The sequence below is a fragment of the Monodon monoceros genome, unplaced genomic scaffold (assembly GCF_005190385.1).
Source record: "Monodon monoceros isolate NGI ecotype Baffin Bay Population unplaced genomic scaffold, NGI_Narwhal_1 Super_Scaffold_6, whole genome shotgun sequence".
Taxonomy (NCBI): domain Eukaryota; kingdom Metazoa; phylum Chordata; class Mammalia; order Artiodactyla; family Monodontidae; genus Monodon; species Monodon monoceros.
This window is the reverse complement of record NW_021703783.1, coordinates 34035315-34053966: the sequence shown is the minus strand read 5'-3', so window position 1 is coordinate 34053966 and position 18652 is coordinate 34035315. Positions and strand designations below refer to the sequence as shown.

General features: G+C 38.2%; 1 protein-coding gene across 1 annotated transcript in view; it reads left to right on the top strand.

Annotated features, from left to right (window-relative positions):
- The window catches only part of DBX2 (developing brain homeobox 2), a 38637-nt gene extending 20206 nt beyond the window's left edge, over window positions 1–18431 (top strand). The window contains exons 3-4 of the mRNA XM_029206617.1: window positions 12325–12512; window positions 17766–18431. Coding sequence (XP_029062450.1) covers window positions 12325–12512; window positions 17766–18098 — 521 coding nt within the window. The 3' untranslated portion in view covers window positions 18099–18431. The remainder of the gene's footprint in view (window positions 1–12324; window positions 12513–17765) is intronic.
- Window positions 18432–18652: the final 221 nt, after the last annotated feature.

Below are 18652 nucleotides of genomic sequence, written 5' to 3'. Positions count from 1 at the left end.
ACAAACCCAAAGCAATTAAGAAAATGGTAATAGGAGCATACATACGATAATTACCTTAAATGTAAATGGATTAAATCCTCCAACTAAAAGATATAGACTGGCTGAATGCATACAAAAACAAGATGCATATATATGCTGTCTAGAAGAGACACACTTCAGACCTAGGGACATATACAGACGGAAAGTGAGGGGATGGAAAAAGATATTCCATGCAAATGGAAATCAAAAGAAAGCTGGAGGAGCAATACTCATATCAGACAAAATAGACTTTAAAATAAAGACTATTACAAGAGACAAAGAAGGTCACTATGTAATGATCAAGGGATCAATCCAAGAAGATATAACAATTGTTAATATTTATGCACCCAATATAGGAGCATCTCAATACATAAGACTAATACTAACAAGCATAAAAGGGGAAATTGACAGTAACACAGTCATAGCAGGGGACTTTAACACCCCACTTTCACCAATGGACAGATCATCCAAAATGAAAATAAATAAGGAAACACAAGCTTTAAATGACACATTAAACAAGATGGATTTGATTGATATTTATAGGACATTCCATCCAAAAACAACAGAATACACTTTCTTCTCAAGTGCTCATGGAACACTCTCCAGGATAGACCATATCTTGGGTCACAAATCAAGCCTTGGTAAATTTAAGAAAATTGAAATCATATCAAGTATCTTTTCCAACCACAACACTATGAGACTAAATATCAATTACAGGAAAGAAACTAAAAAATACAAACACATGGAGGCTAAACAATATGCTACTAAATAACCAAGAGCTCACTGAAGAAATCAAAGAGGAAATCAAAAAATACCTAGAAACAAATGACAATGAAAACACGATGACCCAAAACCTATGGGATGCAACAAAAGCAGTTCTAAGAGGGAAGTTTATAGCAATACAATCCTACTTCAGGAAACAAGAAAAATCTCAAATGAACAAACTAACCTTACACCTAAAGCAATTAAAGAAAGAAGAACAAAAAAACCCCAAAGTTAGCAGAAGGAATGAAATCCTAAAGATCAGATCAGAAATAAATGAAAAAGAAATGAAGAAAAAAATACCAAAGATCAATAAAACTAAAAGCTGGTTCTTTGAGAAGATAAACAAAATTGATAAACCATTAGCCAGACTCATCAAGAAAAAAAAAGGAGAAGACTCAAATCAGCAGAATTAGAAATGAAAAAGAAGTAACAGCTGACACTGCAGAAATACAAAGGATCATGAGAGATTACTAGAAGCAACTATATGCCAATAAAATGCACAACCTGGAAGAAATGGACAAATTCGTAGCAAAGCACAACCTTCCGAGACTGAACCAGGAAGAAATAGAAAATATAAACAGACCAATCACAAGCACTGAAATTGAGACTGTGATTAAAAATCTTCCAAAAAACAAAAGCACAGGACCAGATGGATTCACAGGTGAATTCTGTCAAACATTTAGAGAAGAGTTAACACCTATCCTTCTCAAACTCTTCAAAATATAGCAGAGGGAGGAACACTCCCAGACTCATTCTATGAGGCCACCATCACCCTGAGACCAAAACCAGACAAAGATGTCACAACAAAGAAAACTATAGGCCAATATCTCTGATGAGCTTAGATGCAAAAATCCTCAACAAAATGCTAACAAACAGAATCCAACAGCACATTAAAAGGATCATACACCATGATTAAATGGGGTTTATCCCAGAGATGCAAGGATTCTTCAATGTATGCAAATCAGTCAATGTGATACACCATATTAACAAATTGAACGATAAAAATCATATGATAATCTCAATAAATGCAGAAGAGGCTTTTGACAAAATTCAACACCCATTTATGATAACCCTCCAGAAAGTAGGCATAGAGAGAACCTACCTCAACATAATAAAGGCCATATATGACAAACACACAGCCAACATTGTTCTCAATGGTGAAAAACTGAAACCATTTCCTCTAAGATCAGGAACAAGACAAGGTTGCCCACTTTCATCAGTATTATTCAACATAGTTTTGGAAGTTTTAGCCACTGCAATCAGAGAAGAAGAAGAAATAAAAGGAATCCAAATGGGAAAAGAAGGAGTAAACCTGTCACTGTTTGTAGATGACATGATACTATACATAGAGAATCCTCAAGATGCTACCAGAAAACTACGAGAGCTAATCAATGAATGTGGGAGAGTAGCAGGGTACAAAATTAAAGCACAGAAATCTCTTGCATTCCTATACACTAATGATGAAAAATCTGAAAGAGAAATTAAGGAAACACTCCCATTTACCATTGCAACAAAAAGAATAAAATATCTAGGAATAAACCTACCTAGGGAGAGAAAAGACCTGTATACAGAAAACTATAACTCGCTGATGGAAGGAATTAAAGATGATACAAACAGATGGAGAGATATACCATGTTCTTGGATTGGAAGAATCAACATTGTGAAAATGACTATACTACCCAAAGCAATCCACAGATTCAGTGCAATCCTTATCAAACTACCAAGGCATTTTTCACTGAACTAGAACAAAAAATTATACAATTTGTATGGAAACACAAAAGGCCCCGAATAGCCAAAGCAATCTTGAGAAAGAAAAATGGAGCTGGAGGAATCAGGCTCCTGGACTTCAGACTATAGTACAAAGCTATAGTAATCAAGACAGTGTGGTACTAGCACAAAAACAGAAATATAGATCAATGGAACAGCGTAGAAAGCCCAGAGATAAACCCACACACATATGGTCACTTTATCTTTGATAAAGGAGGCAAAAGTATACAATGGAGAAAAGATCACCTCTTCAATAAGTCGTGCTGGGGAAACTGGACAGCTACATGTAAAAGAGTGAAATTAGAACACTTCCTAACACCATACACAAAAGTAAATTCAAAATGGATTAAAGACCTAAATGTAAGGCCAGACACGATAAAACTCTTAGAGGAAAACATAGGCAGAACACTCTATGACATAAATCACAGCCAAGATCCTTTTTGACCCACCTGCTAGAGAAATGGAAATAAAAACAAAAATAAACAAATGGGATTTAATGAAACGTAAAAGCTTTTGCGTAGCAAAGGAAATCATAAACAACATGAAAAGACACCCCTCAGAATGGTAGAAAATATTTGCAAATGAAGCAACCGACAAAGGATTAATCTCCAAAATATACAAGCAGCTCAACATCAAAAAAACAAGCAACCCAATCCAAAAATGGGCAAAAGACGTAAATAGACACTTCTCCAAAGAAGATATACAGATTGCCAACAAACACATGAAAAGCTGCTCAACATCACAAGTCATTAGGGAAATGCAAAGCAAAACTACAATGAGGTATCACCTCACACTGTCAGAATGGCCATCATCAAAAAGTCTACAAACAATACTGGAAAGGGTGTGGAAAAAAGGGAACCCTCTTGTACTGTTGGTGGGAATGTAAATTGATACAGCCACTATGGAGAACAGTATGGAGTTTCCTTAAAAAACTAAAAATAGAACTACCATACGACCCAGCAATCCCACTACTGGCACATACCGTGAGAAAACCGTAATTCAGAAAGGGTCATGTACCACAATGTTCATTGCATCACTATTTACAATAGCCAGGACATGGAAGTAACCTAAGTGTCCATCAACAGATGAATGGATAAAGAAGATGTGGCGCATATATACAGTGGAATATTATTCAACCATAAAAAGAAACGAAATTGAGTTATTTGTAGTGAGGTGGATGGACCTAGAGTCTGTCATACAGAGTGAAGTAAGTCAGAAAGAGAAAAACAAATACTGTATATTAACACATATATATGGAATCTAAAGAAAATAAAAATATTCTGATGAACCTAGGGGCAGGACAGGAATAAAGACACAGACATAGAGAATGGACTTGAAGACATGCAGAGGGGGAAGAGTAAGCTGGGACGAAGTGAGAGAGTAACATTGACATACATACACTACCAAATGTAAAATAGATGGCTAGTGGGAAGCAACCGCAAAGCACAGGAAGATCAGCTCTGTGCTTTGTGAACACCTAGAGGGGTGGGATAGGGAGGGTGGGAGGGAGACGCAAGGGGGAGGGGATATGGGGATATACGTATACATATAGCTGATTCACTTTGTTATACAGCAGAAACTAACGCAACATTGTACAGCAATTATACTCCAATAAAGATGTTTAAAAAAAAAAGAAAGAACACTAGAAAAAATAAATAAAATAAAATAAAACAGCGTAGAGATGCCACAAGTGTTCTTAATAAACATTGGTGTCTCATTAGTGATAAATCTGAAATGAATTTCTTATTTTCTTATTTATGATGTTCACTGTATTGGCAGCAAATAATAATGAAATGGTGGATTTAGGCTTTCAATTAAGAATATTACATAAATAATCATGATACCAAGGAACAGTTAATAAGACTTACAGCTGCCCAGTAAGCTTTTTAATTTAAGGCATTTACTAGATTTTCTTTTCTTCTTCTTTTTTTAATAGGAAGAACGATTTTATGCCCAAGCATTTAAGTTTTTTTCCATTTGTACGAAAGAAGGAAAATAAACTGTTGAAGTAATTTTGTATTATTTTGTATTTCAGTTCGCATAGCCAAAATTATGGTTTACACTAAAAATTTTAATAAGAGATGAAATCAGTGGCCCTCATCATTGTTTCACAATATTGACTTCACTCTTTCTAAAAGGTGTAGGATTAGAGCAACACATCCTTAGCTAGCAAGTGAAATACCATTTTGACTGTTAACATGAGTCACTTGTTTAAAATTGATTTAGTTTCTCTTGTTAACCTTTTAGATTTATGATTGGCTTGTGGCAGTCTGGAAACAATCATTCATCTAGTGCCCTTCTCACATATAATAGTTTAATAGGGTATTTAAGCACAATCCTTACAGTGGGGAAAAATTTAAAGGCAGTGGTAAAAGTTCTCCTCTCCCCCAAAGCAGTGTAAGGAAAATCTTTGATAGTATATCCATAAGGTTCTTTTCAAAATAACATACTTCATAAAATGAGATGGAAAGTTGTAGAAGTTATGCAGAGAATGACCTTAAGGAAAAGACTACATGAAAATGTATAGGAGTCTTAATTTTGTAGAATAGCTAATTGAATTAATGAGATAATGATTTCGTTTTGTCTTTGAGTACCCAACTTGAATTTGACCTTTCAAGAATTTTATGCATTAAAAGACAAAGTTTAAATTTGGAGCAGCATTATAAAAATATGAGTGAGGAAATGTTCTTCTGGGATAAATTGCTCTCCCTTTTTCTTGGGAGGTGAACTTAGATTCTGCGTTTTGAGATCATTTTACTATCTTCCCTTTCTCATTAAAAGAACATAGAATACTCTCCAAATTTGAATTTAGGATTTTGTTGAAGGCAGCAGGGAAAGGACCTTATTTTTATTACTGTAGGTTCGTCCTATGAGTGACACTGTCAAAGGTGGCAGTGCTCTGATGGGTCTTCTTACCACCTGACCTGGATGTTTCCTGCTCTCAGCTGGAGCAGTGAGTGGACTTGGGGAACTGATCAAGACCTATGGACATCCATAAAAGGCTGCCTGAGAGCTTCTTTTATAAGGATTTATCTTTAGAACTCTAAGATTTTCAGAGGGATGCAGCATTTTGTGCTAACAGAGAAAGAAGCCTAATTATTGTGGTGAAAACATAATTGTGTATGTGTGATAAGTTGAACATAGGTTTCGACTTCTCAATAGTGAAGGGAGATAAATGACACTTGGTCAACCAGGAAGAAAGTTTAAAGGAGTCAGAGACTCGAAGACAATAGATTCTCTATTCAGCAGTTCCACAGTGGCAGTGAAAGTATTCGAGGGTCGTTCCTGGAATGGGGTTCCCTTTCTCCCCAAATGTTCATAAGTAGTAGTAGTAGCCTACCCTGGGGTAGACAGAGGCCCATCTACTGCTGTGTTTCTCTATTGCTCTTCGCTGCCCCCCACCCCGTACTGTATCATTCACACACAGCACACCTCTGTTCAAAATGCCCTTCACAAGGCTCACTGCACACAGGGATTCCCAGGGGGGTGTGGTACATGGGGGCTGTCTCAGGATGCAGGGAATTAGGCCTTTGTAAACTTTTCTATACTAGGTCATTCTGCCATTTTAATGACTCTCCCTACCTCCCGACCTCTTTCCCGGCACATTGGTAATTTTCACAATCTTTGGTATAATTTTAAAGAGCATTGATTGGCCTCACTCTGCTTGGGTGTATGACCTCAATTGCACAACTTATCTTTCCAGAGCCTCAGTTTCTTCCTGTGGAAAATGGGGATGATAATATGTACCTCTGGGGATTGTGGTAAAGATTTCATGCCATGCTGCCTGTCGTTGCCACATACATCAGCGCATGTTGAGCCCCAAATATATATGGAAGCCACATTATAAAATAATAATAATGATATTCGCAAATTAGCAGAGCCTATAGCACCTTGAATTGGCGGCGCTGGATTTTAAAGTGTCTTTTCTACTGCATGCCTTAAACTCTGTCCCTTTTCATTGTTATTTTTATATTATTTATTTATCTTTGTCACCTGTAAGTTTCCATATAAATCAGACTTTTGTCATGAATTTAGGAATAATCAGAGGTGTTTGTTGCTTATAACTTTTCAGTAGCTTGTGAGAGATTTTTGAATTACCAACAAGTTCTTGAAGTCACTATGTTTGTTTCGCAGGTGTAATTGAGCCCATATTCCTATATTTAGAAGGTAGGAAGATGGTATAGGTTCATCAGTAGTTTATGGTTAGATCCAGAGACAGCCCACAAAAGACTCATGGGGGAGAAAAGGAGAGGAGCATCAGTGGTAGAAGTAGCATCTTGTCACATGCTTCTTGTAGGAAACTGAGCAACCTCCGTTTATGAAAACAAGCGCAATTTGTGTGTTGAGAGCAATGCGAAGAGAAACCAGGCAACTAGCAAAGAAAGGAAAAATGGAATATTCTTTATCTTTGCCATGGTTTTCGCTTGTTTAGTGGTTGTATTCGTGTTTGTTGTAGGGCACCGAATCCCAAAGACCAGACCCAGGAGTTAACCCTCTGACCCTCAAAACCACTCCAGCTCTGTCTTTCAGAGATTGAGGTCTGCTTTGTGTGCACGACCCTTCAACGTTAGCTTTTACCATGTTGGTGAGAATAATTTATCTGTAGATCCCCTTGATGGGACTCTTCTTTCTCTTCACTTAAACATAACTCAATAGGAAAAACTGTAGGTTCCTATTAAAAGTCGTAGGGGCATTTAAATGTGTTACCCCATTGTTTTATGTAAACATGTAGATCTTGGTGAAGAAGGGGTGAAAATGAGTAAAATCATGATCCCTATTTATAAAACCTCGGCTTAGAAAAAAATGTAGGCAGATTTTTTTTTTAAACTAGCTTTATTGGTCCAAAAATTTGTTTGTATTTCTATACAGATTTAAAAAGTTGTATTATAAAATAGATAACCCACAAGGACCTACTGTATAGCACAGGGAACTATATATACTCAGTAGTTTGTAATAACCTATAAGGGAAAATAATCTGAAAAAGGCTATATATATAACTGAATCACTGTGCTGTACACCTGAAACTAACACAACATTGTAAATCAACTATACTTCAATAAGAACAAAATAAAATTATTTAAAAAAGTAAAAAGTTGTATTAGCTCAAAAAGTATTGGCCTTTCTAAAATACTAAGTTGGTCAAGTCCTTGAAAGGCTTTCCTCTGTGGCAAATTGTCCCTTAGATTTGTTTCAGTCACCCCTGGCCCTAATCTACCTCCCAGCTAATGTCCTGTGTTCTTCCCGTTCATCTCCTGCAGTCTGGAAGTTCCAAGCTGTGTGAGATCCCTAGATTTACCACGTTTCACACTTGTCCTCACCCCACTCACGCGTCTGCAAATGTCAGTCCCTCTCTCTGCCCGCCTTTGTCAAGATGGCCAGCAAGAGGAATTGCTAGTCTTCTGGCAGCTCTTCTCTCTCAGGACTCACTCTGTTGGCCTCCAAGACTAAGTGGCTTCTTATCTGGTGCTTAAAAGCTTCCTATGTGGTGGTCTGCGGGTGTTTATCTCACTTGTACCTTGGCTGTCTCTGTTCTTCTCGGACCTCTCCTTATCAACTGTGAGCATCTGTGAAGGATGGAGTGGATTCATTTTCAGTTGTCACTCAGGGACGACTCAGTCACTTGGCCAGATTACTCCCCCAAAGGTTACTACAGCGTTTGCTTGTTTTCCTTAGAAAACTGAGCCAGACTTAAAATGTAGAGTGGAGGTGAATTATTTGTCCATAACTCTACAACAGTAGCCTATCTGAGTGGGTTTTTTTTTTTGCCTTTCAGTCTTTTTTCTCTGCATTTTTACTTAGTTGTGAGCATAGTATGTATCTTAAATATCATACATATTATAATGGTTTTTTGTTTGTTCGTTTGTTTGTTTTGCTGCTGCCTCATCTTCCTAGTCATCATCGTTAGTGGTTCTTTACAGTTTCACCTAGTAGATATAGCATAATGTGCTTATGCATTTCTTTAACTTTGGATATTTAAGTTTCTTTCCTAATTTTTAGTACATATGGCTTTAATAATGGTAGATTGTATACAGTTACAAATTAAGAATTCCAGATCAAAATAGGAAGTGAGAAGGGGATGCTGGAATCTGAGGACACTGTTACCAGGTTGGATAGGAGATGCTATATGGTTCAGGCTCACAGACTGACCCAGGACAGGGAGCAGAAGCCCATAGACACAGACAGGAGCCCTGGCTATGTTTATAAATGTTTCTTTCTTCCCATTCTTGACCCATCAAGAAACAGTGTGGGGAAGCATAGAAAGGAGCCAAGGATTTGGATTTAGAAGGTCTTGCTACCACTGAGATCTGTGTCCTTTGTGCTGCTTTGGAACTTAACTGCTCTGAACACTTCTTCGTCTGTACAGAGGATGTCTGTGGCATATGATTCGTATAAGAATAAAATGAAATTCAACAGGGGCAAGTGAAATAGATTTGAGGGATCCTTATTGTGGGCTAGGCACTGGAAATGTTTTGTGCTATTTCATCAAATCCTTAAAGAAACTCCATAAAACAAACTGAAAGAGTAACTCACTCCAAGTGCTGAGATCCAAACCCAGTTCTTCCATCCTCCAGAGACTTTTGTTCTGAGGCTTCCTAGAGAGACACCGTCTCAACAGATGAATCTGTGATCTGAAATAGTGCAGAAGGGCCAATTCCATGGTCTCTCTACAAAAGATAGTTCAAAGAAGAAAAGTATTTAGAAAGATATGAACATATTGAGATGTTTGTACTATTTTTATTACTGACAAATATTGCATAAAACGATTCAAATCTCTAAGAAATAGTGAATCCAGGTGCCAAAGCCTGACTTCCAGCTATGACCTCGGTGTGAGAGAGGCAAAAATAATTGGTTCTGTAGATGGAGAATTAACCAAGTTCCCATGAGAGGATGAATGGGAAGGGCATCAGTAAAAGTAGACTTTTGTAAAGAACTGGGCTTGATTACATCCCAGGGGCTCTGGCATTTCTACGGAGATGCAGGTGTTACAGACCTGGAAGAAAGAGGGAGAGGCCAGTAGTTCTGGGAATGTCAGGATGAATCAGAATGAGGCACAACCCAGAGCTGAGAGACTAGCTGGAAGATGTTTACAATCTTTTAAACAAATAGGAAGGGAAGCTATTATATTACAGAGGTAAAATTGACGAGATTTATCCACTTATTGACATTTTTCTTCTAAAATACAAGTCAGATTGTGTCAGTCCACTGTAGGATTAAGAGCATTTGTTTTGGAATCAGTATTCCTGGGTTTGAAGCCCTAGCCATGTGACCTTGGACAAAGTTCCGTAAGCTACCTAAGCTTCTTTTTATTCATCTGTGAAATGGGAAGAATAATAGTAGCATTCATGGCATAGGTAGGTTGGGAGGATTAAATGAAATAATGCATGTCAGTGACTTAACATAGTAAGTATGAGTACAGAGGAAGTGCTCAGTGTGGTTTATTATTATCATGTCACACCCTGCTTAAACATATTCTATTGGTCTTCACTAACTATTGGGTAATGTTCCAAACCCTTGTAGTCCTCTATGGTCTGGCTCGATTCCACTCCATAATCTCTGTGCCAGAGGTCTAGATGTCTTCAAGAGCCTGTCAGATAAGAAGCAAGTTAGGGCTTCCCTGGTGGCGCAGTAGTTGGGAGTCCACCTGCCGATGCAGGGGACACGGGTTCGTGCCCCGGTCCGGGAGGATCCCACATGCCGCAGAGCAGCTGGGCCCGTGAGCCATGGCCACTGAGCCTGCACGTCCGGAGCCTGTGCTCCGCAGTGGGAGAGACCACAACAGTGAGAGGCCCATCTACTGCAAAAAAAAAAAAAAAAAAAGCAAGTTAGGTGAGGCTATGGCAAACTGGGGACCACATGCTCCATCTAAAGAGGGCACCTGCCACTCATTATGGTAGATCTCTGCTTTATGGGAAGGTGAGCCTAGTGTGGTTACCTTTGAAGAGATGTTAGAAACCTGGACTTCATATGAAACCTCCCAGTTATTAAATGTGAACAACTAAATCAGAATTTTTAATCAACACCCTAAACAAAGCCTGTCTGCAGGCTGGATACGGTTGCCAGCTTGCACCCTCTGTTTCATGCCCTTCCAAGGCCTTGCAGACTGCTTACTTTTCCTTGGAGAGACTTTATTCCTTTGTGCTTTAGTGCTTTGAGACGCTAGTCACTCTGCCTGGATTGGCCTTGGTTCTTTCTCTCTGGAACTGAATTGTCCTTTTAGACTTGACTCAACCTAACTATTTTCTCGAGCTCATCACTTCCTTTTTTGTGATGCCAGAGCATTGTAGGGATCATTCTATTTCAGTACTTAAGACATGCATTTGCTTTTTTATTTAGAAATAATTATCAAGCACCCAAATGCATACCAGATACAGTCGTAAACTGGAGTCCCTGCTCCTCTGGTGCCTGTATTCTGAAGTGACGTTCATGTATTGGTCCTCCCATGAGAAGGTGAACTCCTTGAGGGTGGGGACCATGTGCCGTTTGTCTGGTTTCCTCAGTAGATACCCAGTGTATTAGTGTCCTCTTGCTGCTGTAACAAATGTCCACAAACCTCATGTCTTAATACAAGCTTATTATCGTACAGTTATAGAGGTCAGAAGCCTGAAATGGGTCTCACTGAACTAAAATCAGTGTGTCAGCAGGACTACATTTCTTCTGGAGGCTCTAGGGGAGAATCTGTTTCCTCACCTTTCCAGTTTCTAGTGCATTTCTTGGTTCATGGCCCCTTCCTCCATCTTCAAAGGAAGAAGTGTAGCATCTTCAAAACTATCACTATGACTTCCTTTCTTGGTCTCCCTCTTCCACTTATAAGGACCCTTGTGATTACATTGGGCCTACGTGGATACTCCAGGATACTCTCCTAACCTCAAGTTCAGCTGATTAGCAACTGTAATTCCATTTGCAACCTTAATTACCCCTTGCCATATAATGCAATATGTTCACAGGCTCTGGGGATTAGGACATGGGCATCTTTGGAAAGGACATTATTCCTCCTACCACAGCTTGGAAGCTGAATAAATGAATAGTGAATGATGAATGAAACTCACAGAGGGTGGGAACCAGTGTTGTGCTAGCTGCAGAAAGGCAGAAAAAGTAGTAAATGTCTCTTCCCTGAAGGAGTTGATGATCAACTGAATCAGGGAGGGGGTGATTGGAGGTCTTCCAAACCTTCCTTCTCAGTTTAAACATCTCTGACTCTTGCAAGCTTTCCCTGACATCCCAGATGAAGATTAAGCCCATCGTTTTGTGCTCCAGTGCACCCTCTTCTTAGGAATACTTCATCACACTTGTGATGCTGGTTCAATAAATGCCTCCCACTTGATTTTATAGGTAATGAGTACGATAAAACATATGTCTTATTTCTCAATGTGTAGTATTGAGAGGAGTGCCTGGCATATGGTAAGTGTTCAACAGTTTGAGACAATGAATGAATGAATAAATAAATGAAGAATTAGAGGAAAATTAAGTATTTAAACCACCTACTAGTTCTGCATTGGAGCTTTGTAACCTGGGACCATGGACTTTCTGACATGGCATGCAAAATTGGGAAGGCAAGCATATGTACTTTTTTTTCCCAATGGGGAGCAAAGAGCATTTATCAGATTCTCAGTGGAGTCCATGACCAAAAAAAGGTTAAGAAGCTCTCTAAATGTGCAGAGTTCAGAGATGAGATAATTTGGTCATGGTACAGAGAAGGAGGATATTGTCATGGAAAAGACGGATGGAATTCTCCCTACAGCTAATGGGGCTTTTTGTATCTTTTCTCCCCTCTAGGAGAAGAGAGTGTGCTGCCTCTTCTGACACAGGAATCTAATTCCAAAGCTCGGAGGGGTATTTTAAGAAGAGCTGTCTTTTCTGAGGATCAGAGAAAGGCTCTGGAGAAAATGTTTCAGAAGCAGAAATATATCAGCAAAACAGACCGAAAGAAACTTGCCGTCAACTTGGGACTAAAGGAATCACAGGTACTGATGAGCAGGAAGATATCTACTGCTCCTGATTTCTGAAGGAATCCAATGATATCCATTCATTTGGTAACTATTTGTTGTAGTAGGCATAGCACTGGACCCTGAAGCATTATTGAAATGACTTGCATAATTTTTTAGTGGGTGGAAATATATGTCACAATTCCTATTTGGAAATCGGTCCCTTTGCTGAAGAGGTCTAGGTTTTCGCCTGATTAATTCCTCCCAAATGAAGAGAAAAGCGAAGGCTTGTGGCATTTACATCATTACATTGTTTGCTCTGTTTTCAGAGAAACAGGTTACATAATTGCCTTCAAAAGCAGGAACCAATTTTCCTGTCTTTTTCTTCATTTCCAGTCCAAAATCAAGGCATGAATGAGTGACTCATAAATACCTCTTAATAGATTTCATTATTTTGCACTGTGGGCTTATGTCAAGTACAGTCAAGTAGTTTCACATTTGCAACCTTTACAAACCTTTCTTGTACAATGATATTTCATATAATTTTGAAATAGACTTTCTAGCTTTTTGGGAAGTGCAGCATACTCCATTTAAAGTTTGGCCTACTTATAAATAATTAACAGTATAAGGCACTAACATTTTCCTATTTAATCCTTATTGTAATCACCATATGAAATATCCCCGTTTTCTAGATGAGGAAATGTAGAGAGGTAAACAGAGGTCCAGTGTCACGAAGTGGAGCTGCTTTGGAACTGGGCTCCCACTCCAGGCAATCTGACTCTGGAGTTTGCATTCTCTTTAACCTGGAGCCACCATGTACAGTTGTGCAGGATGTTCACTGCACAAGGCCATTTGGCTAAGAGGGATGGCAGCAACTGAAATGCAGTAGGTACTCTGCTTGTCAAACCGACTTTCCACGTGCAAGGCTCCTTCCACCTGGAATTTTTGAATCAGCATAAAGGCACTGAAGGGCTAGCAGAGGCTCTGTGTTAACCACCATGCTCTACTGTACTTCCCTCAATACAAATGACCTGGTTTCTAACTTTGGATGTTATTAAACTAGTTATTTTTGGATGAAACCCTTCCTAACCTTGCTTCCTTTCCCTAGGGAAGTGATCTGTCCCCCTGTCCCCCGACTTTTTATAGTCGTAGGAAGCAGTACGAGGTGTGGTAGAGGATAATTGACCTAGATCAGCCAGTCTGTGTTTTCCTCGTGTGTGGGACTAATGAGCCCATAACCTTAATTGACTGCTCTGTGCCTCAGTTTCTCACTTTAAAAACAGGGACAAATATAGGAATTCTGTCTATGTCACAGAGCAATTTTGTGTCTGTGACAGACAAATCAATAGGTATATCTTGGTGGTCTATTGTGTGTAAGACACTCTGCTAGGTAAGAGGGAATATTGATAAATACTGATTAAGATAAGATAACAAACTGTTTCCATGTTTGTATGTTATCTCCCAGTTGTTATCCATAGGCACATAGTTTTACATAGTCGATTATATCGTTTTTAAAATTCAAGTGCCTCAGGAATGAACGCTTTTTGCCTTATTGAATTTGGCGAACAGCTCGGAAGTAATTTAACGTTTTCTTATTTGCATGTACACTATATCTAATTACACAGTTACTACATGGTATTTATTACGGTAAATTCAAACAAAAGGGAGATTGGTAAAGTTAAAAATGAAAACACATCTGTTCCCTTTCCAATCCAACTCCCTGGTTACTACTGTCATTTGTACATGGCTCTTGTTTGAGTTTATTGGCATATCATGTATTATTTTTAAAATAAACTTATATGTGTGTCATATATGCACAAACATAAAAACACAGATACTTTCATAATGACTACTCTGTGCCCTTACATTTGATGTTATTTACAGATAATAAAAGTAGCTACTTTTGCTATTTCTGTTTTACAAATGAAGCTGAGACCTAGAATCGTGTATATAATTTTAAATAAAAATGGCATCACACTCTGCATATATTTTAACATCTTCTGAAGGATAATACAAATCACTTGTGTAACCAGCACACAGCTCAAGAGGTAGAACATTACCACCGGGCCAGGAGCCCCCTGCCTGCCCCCTCCCGGTCACTACCTTCTCCTTCCGAACTTTGAACAGCATAGATTAGTTTTGCCTGTTTTTGTGCTTTATATAGATAGGCTCACTCAGTCCACCTTCTTTGGTATATGGCTTCTTTCACTTACCATATGTTTGCGAGATTCATCCATGTGGCTGTGTTGTAGCAGTAGCTCATTTACATTCATTGCTGTGTAGTATTACATGGTATACCAGGGTTTACCCATTCTAATGGTGGGTGTTTGGATTGTTCCCATTTCGGGGCTATTATGATTAATGCTGCTGACCGTGAGTATTGTTTTGCCCTTTGCTTTCTTTGCCCCCACTCAAATGGCATGGGATACATCCTTCCATGTCTGCATACACATTTACTTCATTCTTTTTTAGTGAGTGTCTCCGAGCAGACCATTACATGGATATACTGTAATTCACTTAGCCATCCTCAGCTTTAAGTTACTTCCTAGTTTTTACTGTTGCATATCTTTATGCACTTTAAAAATATTTCTGTAAGATAGGGAACTAGGAGTCGGATTTATAAGTTAAAGTTTATGTACATTTTAAGTTGTGATCAATTTAAAAATTCCTTTCCAAATATTGTATCAAGATATTGAATTATATCAAATTTTACTCTTACTAATAAAGTCCTTTTTCTGCAATCCCTCCACTATTTAAATTTTTGAAAATGTTGCCAAACTCATGGGCAGTTGTATCTGTTATTTTTTTCCTAATTATCAGAACTCGGGAATCTTTTAATCACTTTACTGGTCATTTTTCATCTGAATTTAACCTTTTCATGGCTGCACCATTTTTTTCTATTGTCTTTTTGTTGATAGATATGCAGCAATTACTTTGGCTGTTAATCAAAATATTTGGAATATTACGGTTTGTAACATTTTCCTGTTAACAGCTGCCACAAAAATCCCCTCCAAGTTTGTGGCTTTTTTTTATTGTGGTAAAATACACATAACATAAAACTTACCATTTTAACCTTTTTGAAGTGTACGATTCAGTGGCATTAAGTACATTCACCTTGTTATGCAGCTGTCACCACCATCCCTCTCCAGAACATTTTTATTTCTCGAAACTGAAACTCTGCACCCGTTAAACAATGACTCCCCATTCCTCCCTCCCCTCAGGCATCAGGCAACCACCATTCTACTTTCTGTCTCTGTGAATTTGACTACTCCAGGCACCTCATACAAATGGAATCATACTGTATTTGTCCTTCTGTGACTGGAATATCTCACGAGGCATAATGTCTTCAAGTTTCATCCATGGTGTAGCATGTGTCAGAATTTCCTTCCTTTTTGAGACTGAATAATATTCAGTTGTATGTATATACCACATTTTGTTTATTCATTCATCCGTCAGTGGACACTTGGGTTGCTTCCACCTTTTGACTAATATGAATAATGCTACTGTGAGCATTGTGTGTACAAATATCTCCTTGAGTCCCTGCTTTTAATTCTTTTGGGTAGTTTGTGGCTTTTTCATATGCTTGTAGCATCTTTATTTGTACAAAAATTTCTCTTTTTTTAATGTAGTCAGATCTAGTTTTCCCTTTGTAGCCTTATTTTTTTATGTCATGCTTAAGAAATCATTCATCTCCCCAAGACTGTAATGATCATCTCTATATTTTCTTCTAGAATTTTTATAGTTTTGTATTTATGTTTAGCTGTTTAATCCATCTGGAATTTGTTTTTATATTTGTTGAGAGATAGAAATTTTATCTTATGATTTTTCCCAAATATGTACATTTGTCCCAATGCCACTGATTATGAAGAAACTCCTTTCATGATTTCTTTTAAATTGAGATATTACTCAAAAAATGTCTGGATATACAGAAAAGCTAAGAGGAGAAGAAAATAATTAATGTGATGAGAAAGACAAAATTCACTAATGGCAACAAATAACTGTCTTGGTGAAAACCCATTGGAAATAGTTGGCAGGCATTCTGGGAGTAAATGCCTACTGCAAATAATAAATGAGTTTGTGAACAGAAGCAAATGCTCTGCTATGTATGCATTAGGACTGGTTTCTTGTGAAAAGCCAGAATCACAGGATTACAACTGAGATGGCAGTCTTTCGGACTCAGCTGCCTGTGGTAGGTTTCTTTTGTAGCCATTTTGGACATTGCCCATCACGTTGAAAGAATGAAAGAATTGTTTTGCCAATCTGGAAAGACCATCTCAGGTAGAATTTTCTACTTCATTGGGAGAAATATCTGGTTGGTACACTTTAATAATTACTTCTTTAGGTAAAAATTTTCCAGTTTTTGTTCTAAAAATAGAAAGCTACTAAAAAAGGGTGCAGTGCAATGCACAGGAAAGCAATGTGATTGGCTTTTAAGCTATCAGGAAACCAGTTGTGAAGTTTCCTGCTCAGGCACAGTTGACTACACAGTCAGAGGGAGGTTAGTAGTAAAGAGAGACTCAAGTGGGGTGGGGGAAGGTATGGCTCAAATTAGAAACTACCATCATAAGCACTTTAAGGTTAGTTACAATCGATTGTTATTTATTGAGCCTAATTCTTTGAGTTTGATAAATCCTGGAAGTACTCGAACTTGGAAATTATATAAAGCCTGCAATTTATCCAAGCATTATAAAATGTAATCTTAATTTAGTCTCCAGAAGCTTCTGATGAGGTCTGAATGTTTATAAGAGCCTCAGCGCTGGAGTGGGACTTTCACGGATTCTAGTCTAAATGCTTCTGTTTTACTGGCTATGTGACCTTGAACTGGTTCATTGTGTTGAACCTAAGTTTTCTTATGTGTGAAATAAGGACTTCTTGCAGTCATTGTGAGGATCAAATTGTATAATCCACGATGAGTGCCTGGCCTGACACCTGGCACAAAATAAACACTCAGATGCTATTACTAGTCAATAACATTTCCTTTGGATAAATAATTTAGCAGAGACTAAATGAGGTTTTAAAATATCGAAGAGAGTTAAATCAGTCTTGAAAGATGTCTGACTTTCAGGATGTCATCAGCTTACCACAGTTGTTTTGTTTCATAAGTGTGTGGAGATGCTGTACTAAAGTAATTTCTCAGATACTTCTGAAGTAAAAAGCCACAAGGACTTTGCTAGGCTGGCTCTCAGGATAAGGTATTCTATGGAAGGCACAGTGGAAGAAATTACAGTTTAAAATGCTGAAGTGAAGTAACGTGATGTAAGTGACCATTTTGTCCGATTACTTTATCAATAGGTGAAAATCTGGTTTCAGAACAGAAGGATGAAATGGCGGAATTCCAAAGAAAAGGAAGTGCTTTCCAACAGGTGTATCCAAGACGTAGTCCTTCAAGAGGACCCCCTCTCAAGATCTGCTCTGGGTTTCCCTTCTCCATGTCCTTCACTCTGGGAAATCTCCCAACAGCACTCGAGTCCAAGATGGAGGGAGAATTCACCAGAACCTTCAGAGAGACTAATCCTGGAGAGTCCAGGGGCATTGGCCCCAGAAGCAAAGTCACTGCAAGGTGCCTTATATTTGTGTTCTGAAGAGGATGCCAGAGACAAGGGTGTACTTACTGGCTCAGTGTGAATGGAAGCATTCTGCCACGTTAACGTAAAGAACAGTTAACTATTAATGTTTGGACTCTTAAGCCTGCTAGCTTGTGTCTCATCAGTGCCTAAAACCTAACACCTTTGGAGTGAAGCATGGACTAATGTTTTAGGAAACCCTCTCCAGTGTTCTCTTATTTGGGTTCTAGACTCAGACTTAATTTGTAAGTGGAACAGAATCTCCCAGAAAGTACGATGGAACTGAAAAGAACGAGAATAATGGTCAGCTCAGTCCTTACTCTGAATATGTGTATATATGCGTGTGTCTCTATGTGTATATATATAAATATTCATTAAAATACATTAGTAGAAATTAGTTTCTCTCTAAATAGTGCATTGAGCAAATTCACTTCCTTTTATATGAAGAAAAACCAACGATGACTGAATGTTTTTAATTTTTTGAAAATTATGTGAAATTTGGACTTCAGTACAAATTTTCATATCAAAAGAACATTTTTTAAAAACTCTCTACTTTCTGGTTTCTTTCAGTATCCAGATGTAAGTGATTTTTAACAACTCAGCTCAGAGATCCTA